The sequence below is a fragment of the Lampetra planeri genome, chromosome 9, assembly GCF_965212315.1.
Source record: "Lampetra planeri chromosome 9, kcLamPlan1.2.h2, whole genome shotgun sequence".
Lineage (NCBI taxonomy): Eukaryota > Metazoa > Chordata > Hyperoartia > Petromyzontiformes > Petromyzontidae > Lampetra > Lampetra planeri.
The window spans coordinates 368654-391107 of NC_136115.1; the positions used below are offsets into that span (position 1 = coordinate 368654).

At 48.9% G+C, this 22454-nt stretch overlaps 1 protein-coding gene across 1 annotated transcript in view; it reads right to left on the reverse strand.

The window, feature by feature from the left end:
• Nucleotides 1-22454, reverse strand: part of LOC144720518 (bifunctional heparan sulfate N-deacetylase/N-sulfotransferase 2-like) — a 181078-nt gene that overhangs the window by 55214 nt on the left and 103410 nt on the right. Inside the window, exons 4-6 of the mRNA XM_078597286.1 lie at nucleotides 21715-21873; nucleotides 13405-13654; nucleotides 12792-13102 (exon numbers count right to left, since the gene is read on the reverse strand). Of these exons, the coding sequence (XP_078453412.1) occupies nucleotides 12792-13102; nucleotides 13405-13654; nucleotides 21715-21873 (720 nt within the window). The remainder of the gene's footprint in view (nucleotides 1-12791; nucleotides 13103-13404; nucleotides 13655-21714; nucleotides 21874-22454) is intronic.

Below are 22454 nucleotides of genomic sequence, written 5' to 3' on the forward strand. Positions count from 1 at the left end.
CCATCCGCAGCAGCTGGCGCCGCTCGCGACCCACGTGACCGAACGCGGCGAAGGTGGTGGCGGCACAATATGCACGCGGTCCCCTTGGAGTCCGGACATAAATACAGCGCCACGCCGAGCGTGAAACACAATCAAACGCTTGGTCGAACGAAATGATGGCCGCACGTCACAGGGGGCCACGCGGGCACGTGTGTGTGCACGCATGTGCACGCGCATGCACGTGTGTGCGCGCGCGTGAAGGCGAGTGTGCGTTTGTGTAACTGTTGGGTGTGTAAACGCGTGTCAGGTGTTGAAGTGGAGTTGTAATGTGTTGTGTTCGTGTTTGTGGAACTGTGCTCTCATCTCAGCAAGCTGGAGTTCAATTCCTGGCCTGTTAGATGTCAGCGGCGAGCAATATCATAAGCTGTGCTGGGCTTCTCCGAGGTTGACTCAGCCTTAAATTAGTGACTTGTGCGATGTGTGATGTGTAAATATTATCACTCGGGGAGACAAAGGTGGCCAAGTGTGGTACTCGCCACACAACCCCCTCGTGTGCTGTTCCGGCCTTAATAGATGCTCGTAAACAGCACTAGCGTCTACATTGTATAATGCTCAAGGGAAATGTTTGCCTTTAGTGTGTGTGAATACATTATTATAATTGTGTATTTACCGGTGAGTGTGTGTATGTGTAGTGGTGATACGCGCTGGGGTAGGGATCGTGTGCCAGCGCGTAGTGATTGGCTGTGTGTGTTGGTGGCGCGCGCTGACGGTGAAGGATCAGGGGTCAGCGCGGGGTCGGGGGTTATGAGGCAGTGATTGGCTGGGTATCGGTGACGTGCGCTGACAGCGATGGGATCCTGGGGCAAGCACGCGGGGATTGGTCAACTAAGGGGGATGCTCACGTCGAGGTCCGCATACGCTCCGTCTCCCGTGAGCGGGGGCTATATAAGGTGGTGCGCACAGGCGCACGGGGAGCGAGTGACCAGCGAAGACTGAAGACGGAGGAGGAAGAGATAGGGCCCTGCGGCACCTAGTCCCGCTGTCCTGTAGGGGCCGGGGCTCTGTGTGACCCAGAGGCGGAACCCTGGAACCCGGGGCCGAACGTCCGTGAGAGGGCCGGCCCTTGGGACTCAGAGGTTGTGGCCCACGCCCAAGCTGGGGTGGGCCTGTAGGCTCCACGGACGTTACGGGGCGGAGTGCAGTGTGAGCCTGCAGTGTGAGCCATAGTAACTACACGTGTCAAGTGAAGTGTGTAGTGGGAGAGGTAGTGACCACACGTGTCAAGTGAAGTGTGTGTAGTCAGAGGAATAGTGACCACACGTTGTATCGTGACAAGTCAAGGTTTAATAAAAAGTGTGCAACCCGTCAAGTGGTTTCCTGCCGTCATTCCGAATACTTCATATGTATATTTAATGCATGTGTAATTTTTGTATGTTATGTAAGTGTAAATGAGTGTGTGCATGTGTAATGTGTATACTTTTAAACATGTATATACACACGTACATATAAACGGCTAGAGACAGCGGGGTAGTTCACGTGATGTATATTACATCCAGTGCACACTGCACATTACAAACTGGGCAGTACATTTCTTGTGACCAGTCTCTTCATCCCACAGCCTCCACCCCCCCCCCCCACACTGCACTCCCCTGGCATCCCGATCTTCATTTCAATTCCATTTTGTTTCCTCCATTTAGAACCGACCAAGAGCGCTGATGAGACGCAACACCTCCTCGGAACATTAAACCACAGACATTGGAACCCCTTGACTTTGATTTATTTTCACGGAGCTGTCAATAATGTCTTTGTTCAACAACCTCGTTAATCTTAAATAAAACAACTGAATGTGCTATAACCCTCCCAAAATATTGTGCACAATCTGGTTGTCCTGGTTAAATAAATCATATTCGAACATATGTTGAGGCCGTACTGTACAGCGAAGGACGCCAGCTTCCAGGTACAAAAAACTGGGAATTGGAAACAAACCAACATCTCACGATACCTGGAGCGCTTTGTTACCCACAGTATTAAGCAACTGGCATCAACCCGAGGGCGATCTTTGAAAACCCAGGAGAGGTGGATACCCCAATTCCAGCACCCCATGGGCACAGCGCAACAGCATGGCATTAGTGTAGCACAAGACCGCTTGGGACCATCAGAACGATGGCCAGCTGCACCTTGCAACGGTCGCCACCGCCCGCCACTCATTTCCACCACCTCAACTACAATCCTGGTCTCAACCGCGATCCAAAATGAAAGCGTGACAGTCGCAGGACACCATCCATAACGAGACCTTAGGCCAAGAACGGTGACGTGCGATTGTTGATATCGTTGGAGGCGGAGCGGCGGTGACGTGTTCAGCGCAGTGTGCTACAAACCCGGCGATCTGGATGTTCCTCCCGTTTTCTGGCCCACGGTTAACATCGTGGTGGTGGTGGCGAGTGAGCGATATCTGAAACCGTTCCTGGGCACCCAGCTGCGCTATCCTGCACTGACCAGCATTTAAAATGTTTGATACCCCTGCTGATACTCGTGCTGTTATGGAGTGACTCAAGCTGCCAGCTATGGCTGCAAAGATGGGTCGTACATGTTATGTATATCGTTTATTGTTAAATTTGAATCACAGTTCCTATGATCACTGTTACATTGTTTTTATATCTTTATTTTGGTAATTTAGAAAACGTATGGTTAAGCCATGTTTGTTTGTTTAAGTACGGACTTAGCCTGATAACTTTAATCTAAATAGTCTTAAGGTTGTTATTGTTTGACTTGCATCCCACTGGGATTTTTGCACACAGCGTTGATATTACGGTGTTTTTTTCTGGAAGATTTTGCTGGTTTTTCCCTGGATGTTTCTGTTGCGTGTAGTCACTTTAACATGTTCTTTGTTCATGTTTTTGGTTGTTGCGGTTGCACCCGAGTCAAGAGCCGCATGGCTCACAGGGCTACACCGAATACATGAAACTGAAATGAAAACTTAAATGGTCAAGTACGTCCAAACAACTCTCCGTGACTCAACAAGGTGGCATCAATCCATCGGCGGATCGACAAGGGGGCTGAACATGAAACTAAACGGTAACGTTATTTACGATATCAATGCTCCGAACTGCACCCCCACAGTTGTGATGTAAATAATTAATCATTGGTTTAAAATTATATTTACAAATGTAAAAAAAGAACAACCCACCACTGTTATTAGAGAAAATGCATACTGAGATTATAATGACAATCGTGCTTTAATTTGCGAATCATGATGATTGTAATTAATTCATAATTACATTTCAAATTGCTCAAAGTTCTGGGTACCCGAAAGCAGTATGGCGCAGTGGGGGGGGGGTGACTCTTCCACCCCCCACCCTCCATTACCCCCCTCCCACCCCCCAAGGCTCAGAATGAGAAAGTGCAATTCATCAACTTTACAAGCCACGCGTAAATGCCCTTTTATTGGTTATTGTTAGTCGTTTAAATGCATTTACGGCTATTACTACAATAAACATGCACAGCAACCGGTTAACATATAAAAAAATACAATAACCTTCTAGGCGCGCATGGAAAAAATAATCTCTGCTTTTATCTCGGTTTTTGTAAAATGAACTGCGATTAAAAAGAGGGCACCCCTGCAAGACGAGATTTGGACATCAACAAATAGGAAACGTGTCGTGCGCGTCACTTGCTCACACGCGCAAAGGATGATCACAGTTTTACAGCCATCCAAAGGCCGATGGGAAGCTGCTGCTGCTGCCGCTGTTGTGCGAGGGTTAGCACACTGTATTTGTTGCAATCCAGAAATCGCCAGTTCAAATCGATCTCTCCCACGTGCTTCTGTCCACCCAGCAGTAGAAATCGTTACACCACAGTTAGTCAATCTTGTTAGTCAATCACACAGTTAGTCAGTTTCGTGTGGTGGGGTAAAGCGTGGGTACTAACAGCTCTCCAACAATGTCTCGCGGACATGGAGGAGTAGGCCAACATACTATAAGGCCCTTCCACCAGTAGTGACGTGAGTAAGTAATTGCAGGGTTGCACCTTTACCTTTTATCTTTTCCCTAATCCCACGGAGCTCACGGCTGGACGACTGACCCAGTCGAAGGGGAATGAGAGAGATCCGAGAGCTCACGAGCGGATTGAGCCCACCCCTACCTGGAGCTCTTTGTCCACTGTCGGTTCCAGTAATCGACTCCTCGAATAAAAACACAAAATGAGTTGGGGATAGAATGTCTCACCTTGGTTCACACATGTGCGGCAGGGCGGGGTTTCCTGCCTTTTGGAGCGAGGATTTCGGCCGCTATCTTTAAAGGGATCTGAGTAATCAACCACGATTAAAGTAGTTGACTAAAATTTTTTATTAATTATTCAACTTAATCCACTAACTGGCCCAGCTCTACTCTAAAATAATATCTGTTCCTCTACAGCAGCAGTGGCCAAATGATATGCATAGCTGCCGTGTGGTAATAAAGCACATTCTCACTTTGTGATCATTCATCGCGTCTTACGTGAATTGACGAAAAACAAAAGGACAATTTGAATATTTGCCATGGTCTTGAGTGGGATGCAGTTTTTATGTAAAGCATAGTTTATACAAATATATATTTTAGTCTATCTGGCTAACGTCAGTGTAGAGTGACATCTGCTCTGGTGCTGGACCCCCACTTCACACACCCACACTGACCAGCGTGGTAAAGTATGATCGGACGACCCCCTCGTGATCGACATGGCGTGGGGCAGACATTCATCCAGCAATAGTCTAACAATGGGCTGTTAGTCAATTTTTTATTACATTTTTCACACGATTTCACTCAAATGAACAAGGTTTACATTGAGCAAAATAAAAAGCCAACTCGGAGTAATGCTATGCTTTTCTACCTTTAATTATAGAATGGTTTTCAAACTCGTGTTGTTTTTTGGACTCTTCTCGTGACAGGTCGTGGCACAGCAGTCGTTCTTGTTTAACGAATCAGGCGCTTGAGTGACGGCAAGAGGATCGCAGTCATCGTTGGCTTCAAATTGTCCCACGAACGCGGTCGGCTTAAGTGCCGTTCTACAAATGAGACGACCTCACAGCACAATATTTCAAAGTGATCATAATAATGCATGCGGAGCTGTCACTTTGGAAGTAATTATCTACAGATAAAAAAAAGCGAAATCGCATATCTATGCATGTTGAACTTCTTTTGCACCGTTCGTAGCCAACAGTGCTAATCGGAGGTGCAGGAAATAAGTCAACGGACTGACGCACATAAGACTTGAACTACCCCCACCAACCCCAGCATGGATAATATTCGTCAGATAGTCTGAGTACGTCCGACAACCACGGTATTTCACGAACTTTTCTCCCTTCTGAAGAAGAAAGGTGGAGATTAGTTCAATCTGAATGACAGTTACCCACATATTTAAAGTGCCTGACAAGTGCGTTGGTAATCGGAAAAATGGCCCTCATGGAAGGGCACCAATGAGGCGAGGGTGAGGGGTGGACAGTAGTTCCACACACAGCTCCCGGCATGCCATACTCGAGCCTGTGGATGGCTCCCCCGCCACCCACAACATCCCTCATCGCTCTCTGTTTTAGCCTCATGTCATTGTGGGGAAATATCAGACTGACCACGATCATTTCCTTGGTGCAGTCGAAATGTCTCACCTGTTAAATAATAATGAGGCTTCTTTGTTCATATTGGTTGCAATGTCTACTCAGCTCCCCAACCGCCCTATGTTGCAATATCTGTCAATTAGTAATACAATAACAATGTACAGCCCTTTGCCAATCCACTGTTCAGATACCAGTAGTCAGCCATGGGCAGGAATTTAACTCAGGACCCTCGATTCACAGTGCAGTGGGCTTACCACTGCACAACTACTTAATCCTTTTATTGCAAAATATCTGTCAATTACCAATTCCCAACTAATAGGCTAACAGCAACGCTCATTATAGTATACTTGTATGTGGGCAGCATAGCCCAAACCTTAGGTGTATCTGAAATTAAAAACATTTTGTTTTCAAAAGATGTAAAATGACGGTTGTGACGATGGTTAAAGCAGATCTCTCTGGAAATTCGTTCCTAAAATCTCAATGGGCTCCCAAGCAGGTTGAATTCGCAATGGAGATCGATTTATTGATTTGCTCCTTTGCCTTGCATTCACCGCTATGAAATAATGAAAGCTGAACTTAAGCCCTGCGACGGTTTGTAAAATGATCACACATTGAGCCGTTAAGCAGCTTAGAGACAAAGGGGATGAGCGCTGAGCTCAGGGTGGGCGCCACGCAACGACAAGCGAGCGAGCCGTCCGGCCCCGCCATTGTTTCCCGTTTGCTTATTAAAGGGATTTTGTGCAAATCATTGCAGCCGCGACACAACAATGTAACAATTTAATGCTCCATCCCGCCTAATTGTGTGCACTCGTGCACAAATGCACGCAGGTACGCACACACGCACGCGCGTGCCGTAATTTCTCCGCGCAAAAGACAAACAAACTGGCGTTGCCTGAAATTATCGCCGTTGTTGCCCCTGGGGCTGACTCTGGTGGTGGTGGTGGTGGTGATGATGATGACCATCCTGAAATGGCGATCGATAGCCGGGGCGCCCCGGCAGCCATAATTACACCTTCGTCAAAGCCAAAACATTTCCGAGGATATAATCGCTGCGCTGCCCGTGCACTTTAGCCGGGCGTGGCTGGAGGACTGATGGATGGAACAACTCTTTCATCACGACCCTGGGCTGCGATTCACTGCCAGTAAACGGCGTCAGGATTGCTATTTTATAGGGTTCCTCACAGCTACTTGGCTGTTTATAGCACGGCCTACAGCACCCTGGCCCAAGCCTGATGATGCTGATGTGTTTTTGATGGCCGCCCTCCTATCCACCGCAGAGCGACGTACATCGCATCTCATCTCAAACTCATTTGAAAGGGCACCCCCAGTGGAGGCTGTCGCTGGGGGCATAAGGTGACTCGGCACCTGCCTGTGAATGGACATTAGTCTGCCAATAAGGGCCGTTGATTGCTATTTATAAATCCAATTGATTAGTTTGCAAGTAATTCTAGAATTGGTATGAAGTATTATTTTGGTTATTGCATCGGCAGTAATCATCAGGACGACCGATGGATTCGAATTGTGAACCTCTGCAACAAGCGACGGACGCGTTACCACTGGGCTACATCACAGCCCTGCCCCAAATATATAAAGGGTGAAGGGTGGAGAGATGATACATACAGTGGCAAGAGTGCTGCAATATTAATCTTCTTGCAACCCGATTTCAAGTACCAGTTACAACTGACATCAGTGGTGAGGGATATCAGAGCTGGCCCTGCCCTGTCCCATACAGACGGGGTGTGAGGGAGGCCTTCATCCATTGGCGAATTGAGAATGGATAGAATAAGAAAAAAACAGTAAAACCTAGAATAGATGTTTTTTTCTCATTTCCATCTGCTGCCCTGAGCCAGTGCTGGAGACTCCAGATTGTCCGTAGCATGATAACGGTTTACTTCCCACAACGCGATACTCATTTTATGCACACCCGGGGGATGATTTTACCACTGACCAGGATTTGAACTCGTGTCCTTATGGTTACTAACGATCCAAAACTTTATTTTATATAAGGCCATTCAAACAGGACCTGAACAGCGCTTTACATAAATTAACCCACCCCATAACAGATATAACTGAATAAAACCCAAAACAGATCAAACACTTAACAAATTCAATTATAAAAGACACATAACCTACAAAGGTTGGAGGTATGGAAGTGAACGCAAACATTTTGTAAGACTGGACTTAAAAGGCCTCGACCGACTGAGGGTCCCGAATGCTCCGAGGAAGGGCGCTGCTCCGCAGACGAGGAGGTTGCCAGTCAAGCACTCAAACCGCACCGCCGTCTCGCCGGAATTTTAAAGTTAATTGCTCAATAACTGAATTCTTGTTTGTTTTCTCCGAGTTAATAACAACAGACTTCGAGCTGTTAACACCCGAAACGGCGTCGCCCCCGGCCACCAACAGCGTGCCAGCGCCTCCATCCCCATCCATTCACGTTACGGCCACTCAAAACAAAACTCCAAAGTCGTTTATTATCCCTAATCGGGTTTACTGGGTACAATTGATTTCATTTCAAACCATAATAACTTTATAATGAAGGGAAGGGGGCCTGCCACGGGCAAATTTCACTCGAGCAGTTTGGTGACGGTTTTAATAAACCGCACATGTACGCAACCCACAAAGACACACACACACGCGCGAGCCGGCCTAACAAATAAACGTGGAGCCACGGAATAAATTAGGCGGATAATTTCGTGGATGAAGGAGGGCTGGTTACCGAGACGGGAACTGCAATCTCTCCACGAGTCTGACAACCAAGGGTACAGATCTCAGAAACACCGTCGTGCCAGACTGGCCCTCAGAACTCTCTATTTTGGCCACGTGCTCCAGGCTAGGGTCGCCACCTATCTGGGTTTTCTCAGGATCAGCCTCTTTTTGCGGGGAGCTGCTGTCCTTAAAAATGTGTCCTCTCGGAAAACAAGAAGTCCCAGTATGGGTCAGATGCATAATAACAATGATCATAGTAGACAACGTGTTTACATGCACTACAACCACGTGATGTGTTTTCAGGTTGTACCGCGTCTTGTTTGGCACGATGTCCGACGATTTGCTCCACGTGCCTGCTGTGAGCTCCTTTGCTTGAGTCAACGGGGAGAGCGCAAATCCAGGGAGAGTGCGACGCCGACACTCCGAATGCGTCGCCATTGGTTAACGGACGTGCCCCTTTCAGCCGGAGTGGCAGCGGTGGTGGCAGCGGTGGTGGTGGCAGCACTAGCGCTTTCCGCGGCTCGCGGTGCAGAGTTTACGCCCCCGGAGAGTGGGGCGCGGTAATGAGTTACGGTAATGAGTCTGGCGCAGCGCCCAGCTTGAGCCCCTTGTAGGGGCTCACCTGCCACTGCGTTTGCGTGGTGCGCTCCTGGCCCCTCCGTGTCCAACGTGAATAATCTGTGTGGAGAAGCCATCGCAACGCTGCCACCGTGGCGTGGCAGCGTTGCACACCAAGCTTGGGACAACCTTCTTACACCTCCCCCAGCTTTCCACCTGCATCCGCCCAGCAGCATAAAATAATACGACCCAGTTGTTCGAACGGCAGGCTGCGTGTGGTGGGGAAAAGTGTGGGTACTTCCGACTCTTCCAAGGCATCTGGCCAACGTGAAAGAGTAGGCCAAAACACCTTCTCTAAGAGCAATTTAGGGCTCCCTCTAGCGCAGGCCATTCCTCCAGCAGTGGCGCGAGGAATCAATTGCAAGGGCTGCGCCTCTTCCTTACAGGAGTGCCGTGTGGGAGTGGTGGGTAGTATTTGTCTCTCCACCCACCCTGTGCCACCGGCCATCCACACCAAACACAGACGTTGCTGTGTTCGAGTGGGCAGAGGAGGCACTTAATAACGCAGCCAGATAGTTATATTTGCCGTGCGCTGCTGTCGGGTCAGGCATAATTTAATGGCTTTCAGACATTTTTGCACAAAATCAAGCAACAAATGCTGATGGGCCAGTAGCACATTTTCACCAAAAGTTTGATTTAAAAATTTTCTCCAACAACACCTCAATCAGGGCCCCATATGACTAGAAAAGGTACAGCCATGATGTTCCCTGCTTACCCCAATCCCTCACCCAGAGAGACAGATGTCAGGTGACGTGGGAGTACCCAAACCCAAGAGCAATCTGCCGATCAGCAGGTCAGCAGTGGGGGGGGGGGCAGTGTTTCAAACGCCACGTGGGGGGATCGACTCGAACCGGCGACCTCTGAATTTGCAATAGGTAAATGAAAGAAGAAATGTAACAAAAAAAGTAAGACCAAAGTGCAACGAAAGTGACCGCCCAGCAAATGCGGTGAGATCAGCGCACACATGCCATTGGCGGGGTTTTGCGAGAGCCATGATGGCTGGAACGCCGTGCAGTGCTGGGCAGTAAAGCGTCAGCGCTATTATCCCGCGGACACTAAGCTGCAGTCTGAGCCGAATTAAGGAGGTACTTTGTTGAGGCGCGAGCCCTCTTTTATTGCACTGTAAATTGGACTTCCTCAAAAGCAAGTATTATTACAACTCCACCTGACAGCATTTCTTTCCTCACCCACCCATCTCACCACCCTCCCCCACCCCTCTCATATAAATGCACTCTTCCCACATTTATGCACCTTCAAATTGCTCCTCCGAAAGAGGCACTTTTCCCCGACTAATTTCGCATTTAAGCGGTAGAGAGTGGAGCCCTGCTGAATCACAATGATCGAAGGCGGAGGGGAATTATACGAATGCACAGAAGCCATCTTTTGCAGCTTCAAGTGCTCTGGAGAAAAAAATAAAAATATTTTCCGGGGCTTAAATGCAGCCCCTTTGATTCTCAGTGTCATTGCACGTCCCCTATACAGGTCTCCTGTGGAAATGACCGCATTTTATATTTATGGAAAAACAATAACGGTGACCTCATTTGTCTCATGGAAACTCCTGACTACAATCAGTTCCCTGGAATTTGACAAGCAGAGATTTAGGGTCCCTCACTGGAGTATGAATGCAGTGCTCTATTCGGCAGATGAGCGGCAGAGTGAGAACCGCCTCGAAAACGAAAGGTTCAGAGTTCAAATCCTGGGTGGGGATGGACTGGGCCCAATCACCCTTTGGAGATCAATGAGCACCGCCTTGTGGGGAAATAAAAAGTGCTTGGCCTCTGAAAAGACTCTCGCCTGCCACAGGAATATGGAATTTCCGATCACTGCCTCAAAGCTGTACACAGGAGATGAGTAACCAATTCTGCAATGCTCAATTGAGCAGGGAATCACATTAACTTTTGTCGATTCGTAAAAAACAACAGATATTACTCTCTGTTGCAGTGTCATTATTATTCCTTACAAAACAAAAAACATATTGTCAGTGAAGCTTTCTTTTTGAAAGGATCCTCTACTGATAACTCTGTGCCTTTGGTTATATTTTTCATTCAAGTGTATCTCTAATTCACCAAGAATGTAGAAGCACTAATCTCTGTTGGCAGCCCTTAGCTAATGGCGAAAATTCAATTCCACATTCTTATGGTGAGAAGGAGTCTAACCACAGGACACCACAAAAGTGGTATTCATTTTATTGACCCTGGAGGGAGATGCACTGAGCTACCCCCCTCCCCCCTTCTCTCCCACCCAGCCCCCCAGACCTCCCCAACCGGGAGTTAAACTCTTGACCTTCTGTTTGCGAGTGGAATGTTCTAAAGCCAGAGCCTCCCGGCCAGATTCTCATCGATCAAGGTCAAGGGGTCATCACAATAAATGGTGTGGTATTCAATGACTACTCACCAACTTGCCCATAAATAATCAACCCTGCCACCAACGCCATCGCCACCATCAACCACCTTCACGGCGACCACATTCACTGCCGTCGCCCGAAATACGACATGTTGGCACGGTGGGTCACACTTGTGATACAGAGCATTGGAGGCAAGGGGTTGGTGAATCGAGTAGATATTTACGTAACTTCCAAACTCGCTGGGCTGTGAGAGGCCAGGAGATGGCAGGACAGCACGTGGGCTTGTGGCACCCATCTGTACCAGGCGTTAGCGTCATGCCCCTCATGCGGGGTTTTCTTTTTCCCGGTAATCCAGTTTACGCAGACGCACCACTCACGAATGGAAGTGGCCAGACATCACAGAGCAGAACTCTCCTGATAAAGAGGCCTATAAAGGTGGGCCATTGCCCAACACAATGCCTATTTATACTAATTTTAAGACAGAGAGTTGCTTGTACACCGCAACCAACACAGCAGCTGTATCACCAAATGATGTCTTTTATTTTTATACACTCAGCGGAGGCTTTTCCAGGATAGATAAATTTCTTTACTACTCGACACCTGACGATGCATGAATTAATTGACTTGGATTGATTCTTGCACTCAACGGTACTCGCATTCACTCGTGCGCGTGAGAGTCGATAATTTACGGTTTTTGCCGCATTAGCGAACGGCACTGCTAGCTGTGCACTCGCATTAGCGGACAGGACAACGCTCTTCCAACATGATGTAAAATAAATGAGAACAATACAAACGGATGGGTAGAAAAATCTAGGCCACTTAAAATCAACTCTTGAATCAAATCGCGACTGTGGTTTGCAAAAATCTACAAATTTCTGTGTGTGGTCAATCACAAGGAGCCCAATTAGTATCTCAATAATAATACTAATCAGCCAATCTGTATGTATTCATCTTTGTGTGTATGTATATTTCTCCGAGACCACTGCACCACATTCAATTAACGAGGTCTCATGTGGAAGCATATATGTAAGTTGTGACCGTGAATGTACAATAGTACGAAAACAAATGCCCTCCTTTGACCCAAAATGTTGGCTTTTTGGTCCCCGACACCCACGACTATTTGTGGTCATAGCCCGGTGTGTGACGTGAGCTCAAACTAGGCACAGGATAAGCAGCGTGTGCCGCTGGGATGGGGCGTGTGTGTGATGTGCAGAAGCCACGACTCTCAGCGGGCTTCCACCTTGTTGGATAAACTGGCGAGAAGAATCAGGATCGCTGATGGCTGGTGATTGGTGAAAAACTGATGATGGTCAGGCAGGTGTTGTTTGAGTGTCATAGGACCGGTTGCCTACCATAGTGTATAAACTGGTGAGCGGTGAGGATCTGCTGAGTCGATGCCTGGCAATGGTGAATGTTTTGCCAAGTTCAGGGGAGTTGGATGTCAATAGGACCCCGGCCATAGGATGGACGGACCACCACCACCGCCACCACCCCCGCCGCCGTCGCCGCCACCACCACCACCGCTGCCACCACCACCACCGCCGCCACCGCCACCCGTACCTCCACGTCGGCGGGCGTCATGCGAGTCCCCTCCTTCCCGACGAAGATGTCGTCCACGTCCACGAGGATGTAGCGGTCGAGCGGGAGCGCAAGGCGTCGCGCCGTCCGCGCCGCAGCACCGCCGGAGGACGCCGGCCCTGGTGAGCACCACGCCAGTGCGTCCAGGAAGAGCAGCTTGTGCAGCCAGAAGGAGACGCCGTTCCCGAAGAAGACGCGGCGCACGGCGCCGTCGTCAGCTGTGCCGGCGTCGTAGACGGCGGCCGCGTGCCTCCCGGTGCCATCCTCACTGGCACCGTCTGGGTTTCGTGCGTCTGACGGAGAGGGCGACACGGTAGGGGGCGGGGGTTTCAGGTGGTGCTGTCATGGTGAGACGAGCTTGGCGATGTGTCATCATAGTCATTATAAATGTTGTCATCGAGATGGCGACATCAAATATATATTTTTATTTATCGTCATCATCTTCTCATCGTCTTAAAAGCTGTCTTGATCCTCGTCGTCAATATGAGAATCAATACGAGAATCACTACCCTATAATAACAACCATCAGCACCAAAAAGTACCACAATCATCATCTTTACCATCATCATCATCCTCATCGACATCGCCCCCCCACCTCTGTTGCTGTGCGCGAGCAGCAGCGGCCGGAACGCGGCGCTCGAGTTGCCGGCCGCGCTCCCAGGCTGGGGGTAGAACAGGGTCCAGTCGGCCCCGGGGAGCGCTCCCCGCTCGGCGGCGCCGCCCCGCGCCAGCCTCAGCAGCGGAGCGTCGACACTCACGACGCCATCGCGCAGCGAGGCGCCGGCTCGGAGCAGCAGCGGGAAGCCCTTGAGCTGCTGCAGGCCGGAAGTGCCGCCCTCCCCAGCCTGCAAAGACAAATATCTCCCTCGTGGACTTTGTGGGCAAGAGCTGTAAGCGAGCACCTATTAAGGCTGGCATGGAGGAACACGAGGGGGTGGGTGGCCGGCATCATGCCCAGCCGCCTTTGTCTCCCAGTGGCGATGTTTACACACTGCACCAGGTCCTCATTTAAGTCAACATAGGGGAGGCCCAGGACCAGTGATGCACACTGGATCGTGCTGAAGATTAGCGCTGGGACAATTCGTCAGTTAAAAAGGCGAGAAACCCCCTACAAGCCACGGCCACAGTGACGATGATGATGCCGAGTATGCAATCACAAATCTTGACTTAAAGCTTTCGTGACTACAGAAATTCATATTCTTTGGGTCTTTCAGGAAAGTCACGTAGATAGGTTTAAATGAATAAAAATAAATTAAACAAAAAACTACGATGTTTCGATCACAACACAAGCGATCGTCATCAGGGGGAAAACAGGGGGACAGCCGCTAAACGCCGACTGTTTTCAAGGTTTAAAATGGGTGTAGCCCAAGGGCCATCAACGACGTGGGCAGCTTTTCCCTCTCTGCTTTCCTACATTTCTCATCGTTTAGTTTACAGCATTTCGATTTAGAGACCACAGAAGCGGAAAAGGCAAATTGTTTTAATCTACGTCCAGCCCTCCCATGCATTTACATCCTCACGAGGCAGCGTTGTCCTAAATAAACCACGTAAAAAACACGTCGAAATGCGTATTCATATTTCGTTTTTCAAAAGACCTTCTTAGCACGTAGCCGATATCATCGCCCTGTCTGAGTGGTGATGGCGTGTGAACGGAGCCAATGTGTTTGTGTCATCGCGGTCGCCGAAATTTCTCCCTCAGAAGATTGTGGGGTGGGTGGTTGGGTGGGTGGATGGGGTGGGTGGGTGGGTGGGTGGATGGGGTGGGTGGGTGGATGGGGTGGGTGGGTGGGTGGTTGGGGTGGGATGGGATGGGTGGGTGGGGTGGGTGGGTGGGTGGATGGGGTGGGTGGGTGGGTGGATGGGGTGGGTGGGTGGATGGGGTGGGTGGGTGGGTGGTTGGGGTGGGATGGGATGGGTGGGTGGGGTGGGGTGGGAGGGGTGGGGTGGGATGGGTGGGGTGGGGTGGGTGGGGGCTCATTGGGATGCGAGCACAGTCCTTGGCCGTGGGGGCGAGACGCGCGGAGCTGCAGCGGCGGAGCGGAATCAAGAGCGGAGCCGCGATGAAGGAGCCGTTTGCGTCTCCTATTGCTGCGGCTCAAATCTCCAGGCACACATGAAAAGCTTTAATCTCGCCCAACCTTTTCTTTCGCTCCTCTGTAAATACCATAAATAAATGAATATCATCACAATAAACGCTTTTTGGGATGGCGGGGGGGAGAGGAAGTTTATCTTCTGTAACCCTTTGCCACAGAACACAAAACCCATAACTCACACAAGACCCCTTGCATGGAAGCCAGTACTTAGAGTTTTTGTTATATTTTTTCCTGTTGTGGGAGCAGGAGCTCACTGAAGGATTGTATTCTCAACTCCGTCCTCAGTGGGTGACAGATAAGAAAAATAGAGCGGCGAAGGTCACCGGGTTAAGAAAGAGCAACCGCCAGCACTCAGCTCTTCTGGCGGTGGCTCTGTGACTCCTCAGGGGAGTTGTCTGTTATTGCGATGCAAGCTGTGTTCCGCTTGCGAACGCCTTGCTGAGTGCGAGTGCTGTAGTGGTGGGGGGACAAACCCTGAACAACATTAACACCACTTCATATTCAAGCCGAGCCGAAGAAAAAGGCTCCCACTGCGAGAAGATTACCATATTGTAAACGATGCGCGGGCCGGATCTCGACGGCCGGCATTTAGCAAGTTAATTGGACTTCACCGGTGTTCACATAGCGCCGAAGAACATCTGATCGGACGCCGCTAAAAAAAATACTTTGAATAGTAATAACTTTGCTCTCTTCACTAAACTTGTTTGAGCTCGATCAAACGCTCGCTCAACCCTCGCCCACTGCCCAAAGAACCGTGAGAAAATAATTATCCCGTGCGAAAATGGTTGGGCGGTGCTGAGGACGGCTGTGCGTCCAGTGTTGGTCGGGCTCCGAGTGCGCTGCGTAATAGACGTCGATATTCCTGAACACACCGGCACGCGCACGCTCTGGTGCACAAGTGTCGGTGTGTGTTGTGTATCGGAGAAGTAGCGCAGTGGTTAGCGCACTACATGCGATACGAACCCGGCGACCCGAGTTCGATGCCCACTCGTGACAAATAACTGCGGTGAATATTTGAATAAGTATTGGGCCTCTCCTAAGTGGAATCAGCCTTAAATGAGTACCTGGTGCATTGTGCAAACATCAGCAGTGGGAAGACAAAGGCGGCCAGGCGTGGTGTTGGCCACCCACCCCCTTGTTTGCCGTGCCAGCCTTTATGGGTGTGTAATTTGAGAATATATCCGGCTCACTGACGTATCACACCTTGTCATGGTGATTGGCTCTGCCGGTCCTAGTTTACAGCCAATGGGGGGAAGCCTGGGGGCATGGCCCTGACGTGATGGAAGGGTGACAGCTATGGAAATTGGTTCTGTTGGCTTTGGCCTCAGCCAATGGGGAGATGAGTCAGGGGCGTGGTCCCGGGAGCTGACGAGGGAGCCTGGAAGATTCGATGCAGGCTAATGAGGATTGGCTGAAGCATACCACGTGACCCGGGGATTAAATAGGGGTAGAGAGGAACGACACGTGGTCAGAACGGGAACCAACGGAGGAAGGAGCCACGCGAGAGCGGGGCTCCGAGTTGCCACGTGGCAGTGTGTCTCTCTCGGTCTATCTGTCCCTTCACGTTGTCTATCAGCAGCGTGAAGTAGATGTAACACGAAGTGAATAAAAGGCTGATTCCAGAAGTCGTCTCAAAGAGTCTTATTACAGGTGCTTGCTAATGGCACTTTTACCAACAGCCTGGTAAGGCTGTATGGAGGTTTTGAGCACGACATAATGACAATGATTCACAGTCCAGCCATTTGCTGAAAGAGGGCCATCTCCCATGCTGTGGGGGTTGCTTGACTATGGTTCAGAGTCAGTTGCTAGAGAGAACAGTGCTGGACCGGTTCAGATATCACTTGCCACTGATGAGAGCTGTGGTCGAGGATAGAATTCATGTTTCTGGGTTCATAGCGCAGTGAGCGAACCACTGAGCCACAAATCTCCAGAGCTGCATGTGCATATCGTCATCTATGTTGGCAACCCTGAGGCAATAGTTGAATGTCCATATTTCTATGCAGGGAGCCAGTCCTCCCAAAGATCAATCACTGTTGATGACACACTAAGTGACTAGACGATGATTCATTAATGGAAAGCGTTCTGCAATTTAAAGTTCTGACCTGATATGGACAAGGAGGATGATGCAGTCTAATATCCCACCGGTTTCAGTCCCAGTGTGACATTCGCCAGAATTTTGGGACCAGTTGCGTAGTTATCGAGTGTGCAGTAGGGCTGAACAATTTGGGGAAAATATCTAATTGCGATTTTTCTGACAGATATTGCAATTTCATTTGCGATTACATTTTTTAAAGTCAAGCTTCAGTTCAAAATTCACTGTGTAATTGATTTAAAACATGTGATGGAGCATTACCACATGATACCATCAAAATATGAACTGCTCTATATATTCTAATGCAAGGATGAGAACTTAAAAAATATTAATTGCTTCCGACATGTATTTATTAAAATGTTGTAATTGAAATAGAACAATCGAACATTAAACAATTGTTAAATTAAATAAATAAAATTATAATAATAACAAACCAAACAATTCCAAAAATAAAGTAATAGGACTTTTCAAATCGCAAAAAATCGCAGCCTTTGCGATTTGCTAATCGCATTGTTTCAAATTGCGATTTCGATTTCAAATCGATTAATCGTTCATCCCTTGTGTGCAGGCAGGGCAACTGCACCAGGATCCACGGGCCGAAAGGATCCATCCACTGGGCTATGAATGTGTGGGCATTTGGGAGGAGTGAATTGGATAGGGGAGGCCAATTTTCTTCCCTACACAAGGGCTCATCCCAACCACGCTACACCATTATTCAGACCTCCATCAGGGACAAAGACACGCCCAGCTTCCTCTTGGAACTTCAGAACAATGGGAACTGGTGCTCGCTCGCTCTCGAAGAGAGAGAACCATTCAGAGGCGCGAGGAGGAACCACAACGGGAAGGCAAGCAGCAGCAGTAGCGGCCAGGTGGCAAGCCGGTGCCAAATCTGAACACCCCCCCCCCATCCAAGCTTCATGGTCCTCTGTATACGAAGGTGTTACCTGCCAATGAATGAGTGTTTACATGTTGGAGGAAAAAGAGCACCTGGATGAAACCCTGTGGGTATGAGCTCACAGAATTGTGCTTTGTGTCCTTACCAATATACCACCAGACATAAACAAATAATAATACTCATTTCATTTTATAGAGCGTCATTCATGCAATTGCATCCCACAACGCTGCACATTATTCATCCAGTTCCGTACACAGATAATACAAAAAACAAAACCCCACTAGCAAATAAAAAAGGAATACATAAATAACGAGAAAAAATACACACAAAAAGAAAAAATAATCGCAAAAAAATAATTTTAATAAATGAATCCGCTCGGTCTCCATACCCCAGACCACAATCTGACACATGGCATAAAACAACAACAACACTCACAATGCGACACGCAAACGATAACCACTAAACACTCGAGTTCATATCGTCTGCTTGTTGAGCACAGACCCCAATATTACTGCCCGCGTGTCTGTAGATATAAACAGACGCGGACATAATTGTTCTTGTTGTTGTTGTTGTTAACGCAGTACAGTGGTAGCAACAGGACCATGCATCCATCCTTGAGACCGGCAACGGGTTTTTTGCGTGTGAACGCGGCTTTAATTGGCCGGCTTGCTGAAGGTGTCTTCCAAGCCACGGGGAAGTAATTGCTCGTCAGGCCACTGACAGAGTCCTGGCGCATTAATTGGCTCACTCCATCGCTCCACTCCCGGTACCGTTAGGCCCGCCGCAGCCACCCGATTCGATGGCCTCCACGTTTGTTTTCTGTCGCTCCTATTTTGCGGCCCTGATTACTTTCTTTTCTCGTCTCTCCCGACGAGCCGACAACCCCACTTGGCCACGCGTTATTCGCGACTTCACACAAAACAACAACGGCGACAAACAGCGGCAAAGAAAGATGCTAATCTTACTGAGCCGCCGGGCACCGAACGCCACATTTTTAATGAAAGTGGCGCGTGCGTGGATTCTTCTTTCTGCAAGTGAGCCTCCCGCCCACTACAAAGCAGTTGCCAAGTAAATTGGTCCGAATGGCTGCGCATTGGTCCTGTCACTCTGGTGGCCGCGTCGCGCGATGAAGCGGCCTCCCTCTCCGTGGGGTTAAGTGACTGTAATGGCTGCACCGCTGGGCGCGAGCTGATTCCGCCTCGCCAAGCACTATCCTACCGTGGCCGCAACTCGTAGCACGCACTGCTGATGATAATGCTCGTTATGAAAATGATGCTGATAATTGCTATGATGCTGCTAACGATCAGTCTGATGCTCCTGCTGATGATGCTTATGATTGAGGTGATGATGATTAAGATGATGATTGGGATGATGAGTGATGCTGCTGATGATTATTGATATTATTATGATGCAAATACTTCTGCTGTTTAAACTAATTCTGCTGCTACCTTTTGCTGCAGCTGCTGCTTATTATTTATGAATGCTACTGATGATTCTCATGTTGTACTGCTGTTGATGTTGCTGCTGGCAATGATTATGACAATTGTGATGATGAGTCTGCTGTTGAAATGTATACTCGGGTGTGTCTCTAAAGGCTTTTTTTCTCATGAATCAAGTTTGAAACTGCTGGTGTTGGGCCCCCTTAGACGCACAGCTGAGGTGCATAACTGATTAGGAAAATAAGTAGCCGTACACCAGTCTACAAACTGTTCAGTTCTAAACCTTGTATTCATGTAAATCGTAGCAGTCCCCATTGTGCAACAAGCACCATCTCCAGCTCCGCTCGACTCGATCTCTCCAGCCTCTCGACCTACACGCTGCGAGGAAGGGCCACTACCAGGAAAGTCACCGATGATATACGTTTCTTTTCACGGCCGCAGTGTTATTGACAAACGCGTTGTGTTATTTTGCTAAGTTGTGTTTTTGCACCACTGGCTAAAAGCAGCAGCAGCACCAAATTATTTGCTGGATTTGAGCTGATTGATTTTTGGATGGTGGCTTCCTTTAATAACACACAATCACCACAGGGAGCATTCTATTCCTGCATATGGCGAAATGCCGATGTCGGAGCCTGCTCGCCACGAGAAGGCTTCACAGTGGTTTACTGGATGATCCAGAGTTTGGGTTGCTTGGCCAGAGTAAAAACCTCCTTTTTAGTCTAAAACATCACACCTCCTTCCTTTGACATTCGATGAACACAGTCGTGAAACCATCAACCGCACCGGAGCATCAATACACGCATCTCCTTCATAAATGGAAAATTTAATACACAAGCCAGCATCGTCCGATTGTGGATAAGAAGCCCAAACTATGGAATATATGTTTAACACGTCGGCTTTTGTGACCAATATTATCCATAATGCAAGTTTTTTGGGTTAGATCGCATATATATGGAATAAATATAGTAAGCCCATAGACACATAAAGAGACACATAAGGACTCATAACAATACAAAGAGACACATGTGCATATAGACACAGAGATCCATAGAAATACATTAAAGACAAGCCAAAGTATTGCAAATCTGGCTATGCAACGCAAACTATGAACCATACAGTAAACGCACAGAGACATATAGAGACCCATAAAGATACACAGAGACACATAGAGATACATAGAGATACATAGAGACATGTAGAGATACATATATACCCATAAAGATGCATAGAGACACATAGAGATGCATAGAGACCCATACAGATACACAAAGACACATAGAGATACATAGAGACATGTAGAGATACATATATACCCATAAAGATACACAGAGACCCATAGAGATACATAGAGACATGTAGAGATACATGGAGACCCATAAAGATACACAGAGACACGTAGAGATGCATTCGAGATATGTTAAAGACAAGCCACAGGAGTGCAAATGTGGCAATGCAACCCGCGGGGCAGCAGAGCTTCTTGCGCGCAGATTGTTCGACGCCGTTGCCTCTTCACCTTCACGGAGAGCCACGAGGGCAGATCTGTCATCGCGCTTAAATCCCGCGAGAGGCATCAGCCCGACGTCCCGTAGGTCACACGTCACGGCCGACCCTGTGAGCGCTGTCCTCCAACCACGATCATTTATCTGACTGGATGGTGCGCATGGGCGGCCGTGGCTTGGGCAAACAGGGCTAGCCCTAACCGCCTCACATCTGTGATGGGTGCTCGCCAACAGCACACTTGCCTCAATGGTCAGGTGAAGGCTACACGGGGAATCTTTGTTGAATGTTTGTCACATCTATGCATGGGTTAGCACACTGCTCTACGAGCCCCATGGCCCGAATTCGATTTCCTCTCACCGCTAACATCAGTGATGATGCTCTGAACCGGTTCTGGGCTTCCCCCTATACAGGTCTACTCAGCCTTAAACGAGTGCCTAGTGTAATGTGTAAGCAACATTGAAGGAGGCCTGGACACAATGCTGACTCCACCTCCCCCTCGTGCACCATAATGGCCTTCATAGGTGCTCATTAACAGCACTTACCCAACAGCCTGTGTAGGCATATGTATGTGGGTATGTATTTGTATGCATATACTTGTTTGCATGTACATGCATATGTACGTGTGTGTCGTACACGCGTGCGTGCGTGCATGTATTCACACAAACGCAAGGGTCCACCGTAGTGCTTTTAACCGAATGTTGAGGCAATTGCCGTTAGCGAGCAGCACGACAAACACGAGTGAGTGCTGAAGTTTAAACACTGTACTAGGTAGTCGTTGAAGGCCGAGTCGACCAAGGGGAGGTCCAGGACCAATTCAAATATGCGAGCGAGATGTCAGTCGGGTGGCCGGGTTCGTAGGGGGTGCGAGCAGGCGGCCGTCGCTCACCCTGAGGAAGGCCACAATGCCGACGGCGAATTCGAGGCAGTAGCGGTCGAGCAGCTCACGGTTCCACGCGTCCATGGCGGCGTAGCGTTGCACGTTCTCAAACACGACAGCCGCAAAGCGCCCAGCACCGTCCCTCCTCGTGAGCGTCGGCAGGTCGCCCTTCACAAGCACGCCGAGTGGCCCGGCGGGTCAGGGGTCACATCCAGCACGGCGGACACTCTCACTGCCACAACTCAGTTCCCCGCTCGAGGTCCCCCCACCCCTCCCACCTTGTCCCCCCTCTCACACCCTCCTCTCCCCCACTCTCGTCAGTTAATTATTGGCTTTGAGTCCACGCTTTGTGTGGCCTACACGGACGGTCTCTGAGTCGATCATCCTTCGGTGGTCGTCTCCAAGCGCTTGTGGTTCATTCAATGGGCTCCCCATGGTGACTATTCAGGTGCCTGACCCAGTCTCCCAGCAACAAAATATTGAATGACACATTAAGCCGTGCCCGCATATTTTCTACGCAAAAACAAAAATCTCCCTGGCAGCAGTGCCCTTGTGAGAGTTGCCACTTCTAAGGAACCAGGGACAAACAAACACGACATTATTGTTATTACTACAGTAACGCAAGTTACGCAAACCAAAACCTTCGATTTTATGGAAATAATCACATTTCCGAGTACAGCTACCACAGAAAGCAGGACGATACAGTCATTGCAGACCGGGTTTGGTATTTGTTTTTTGTAGATTTTCAA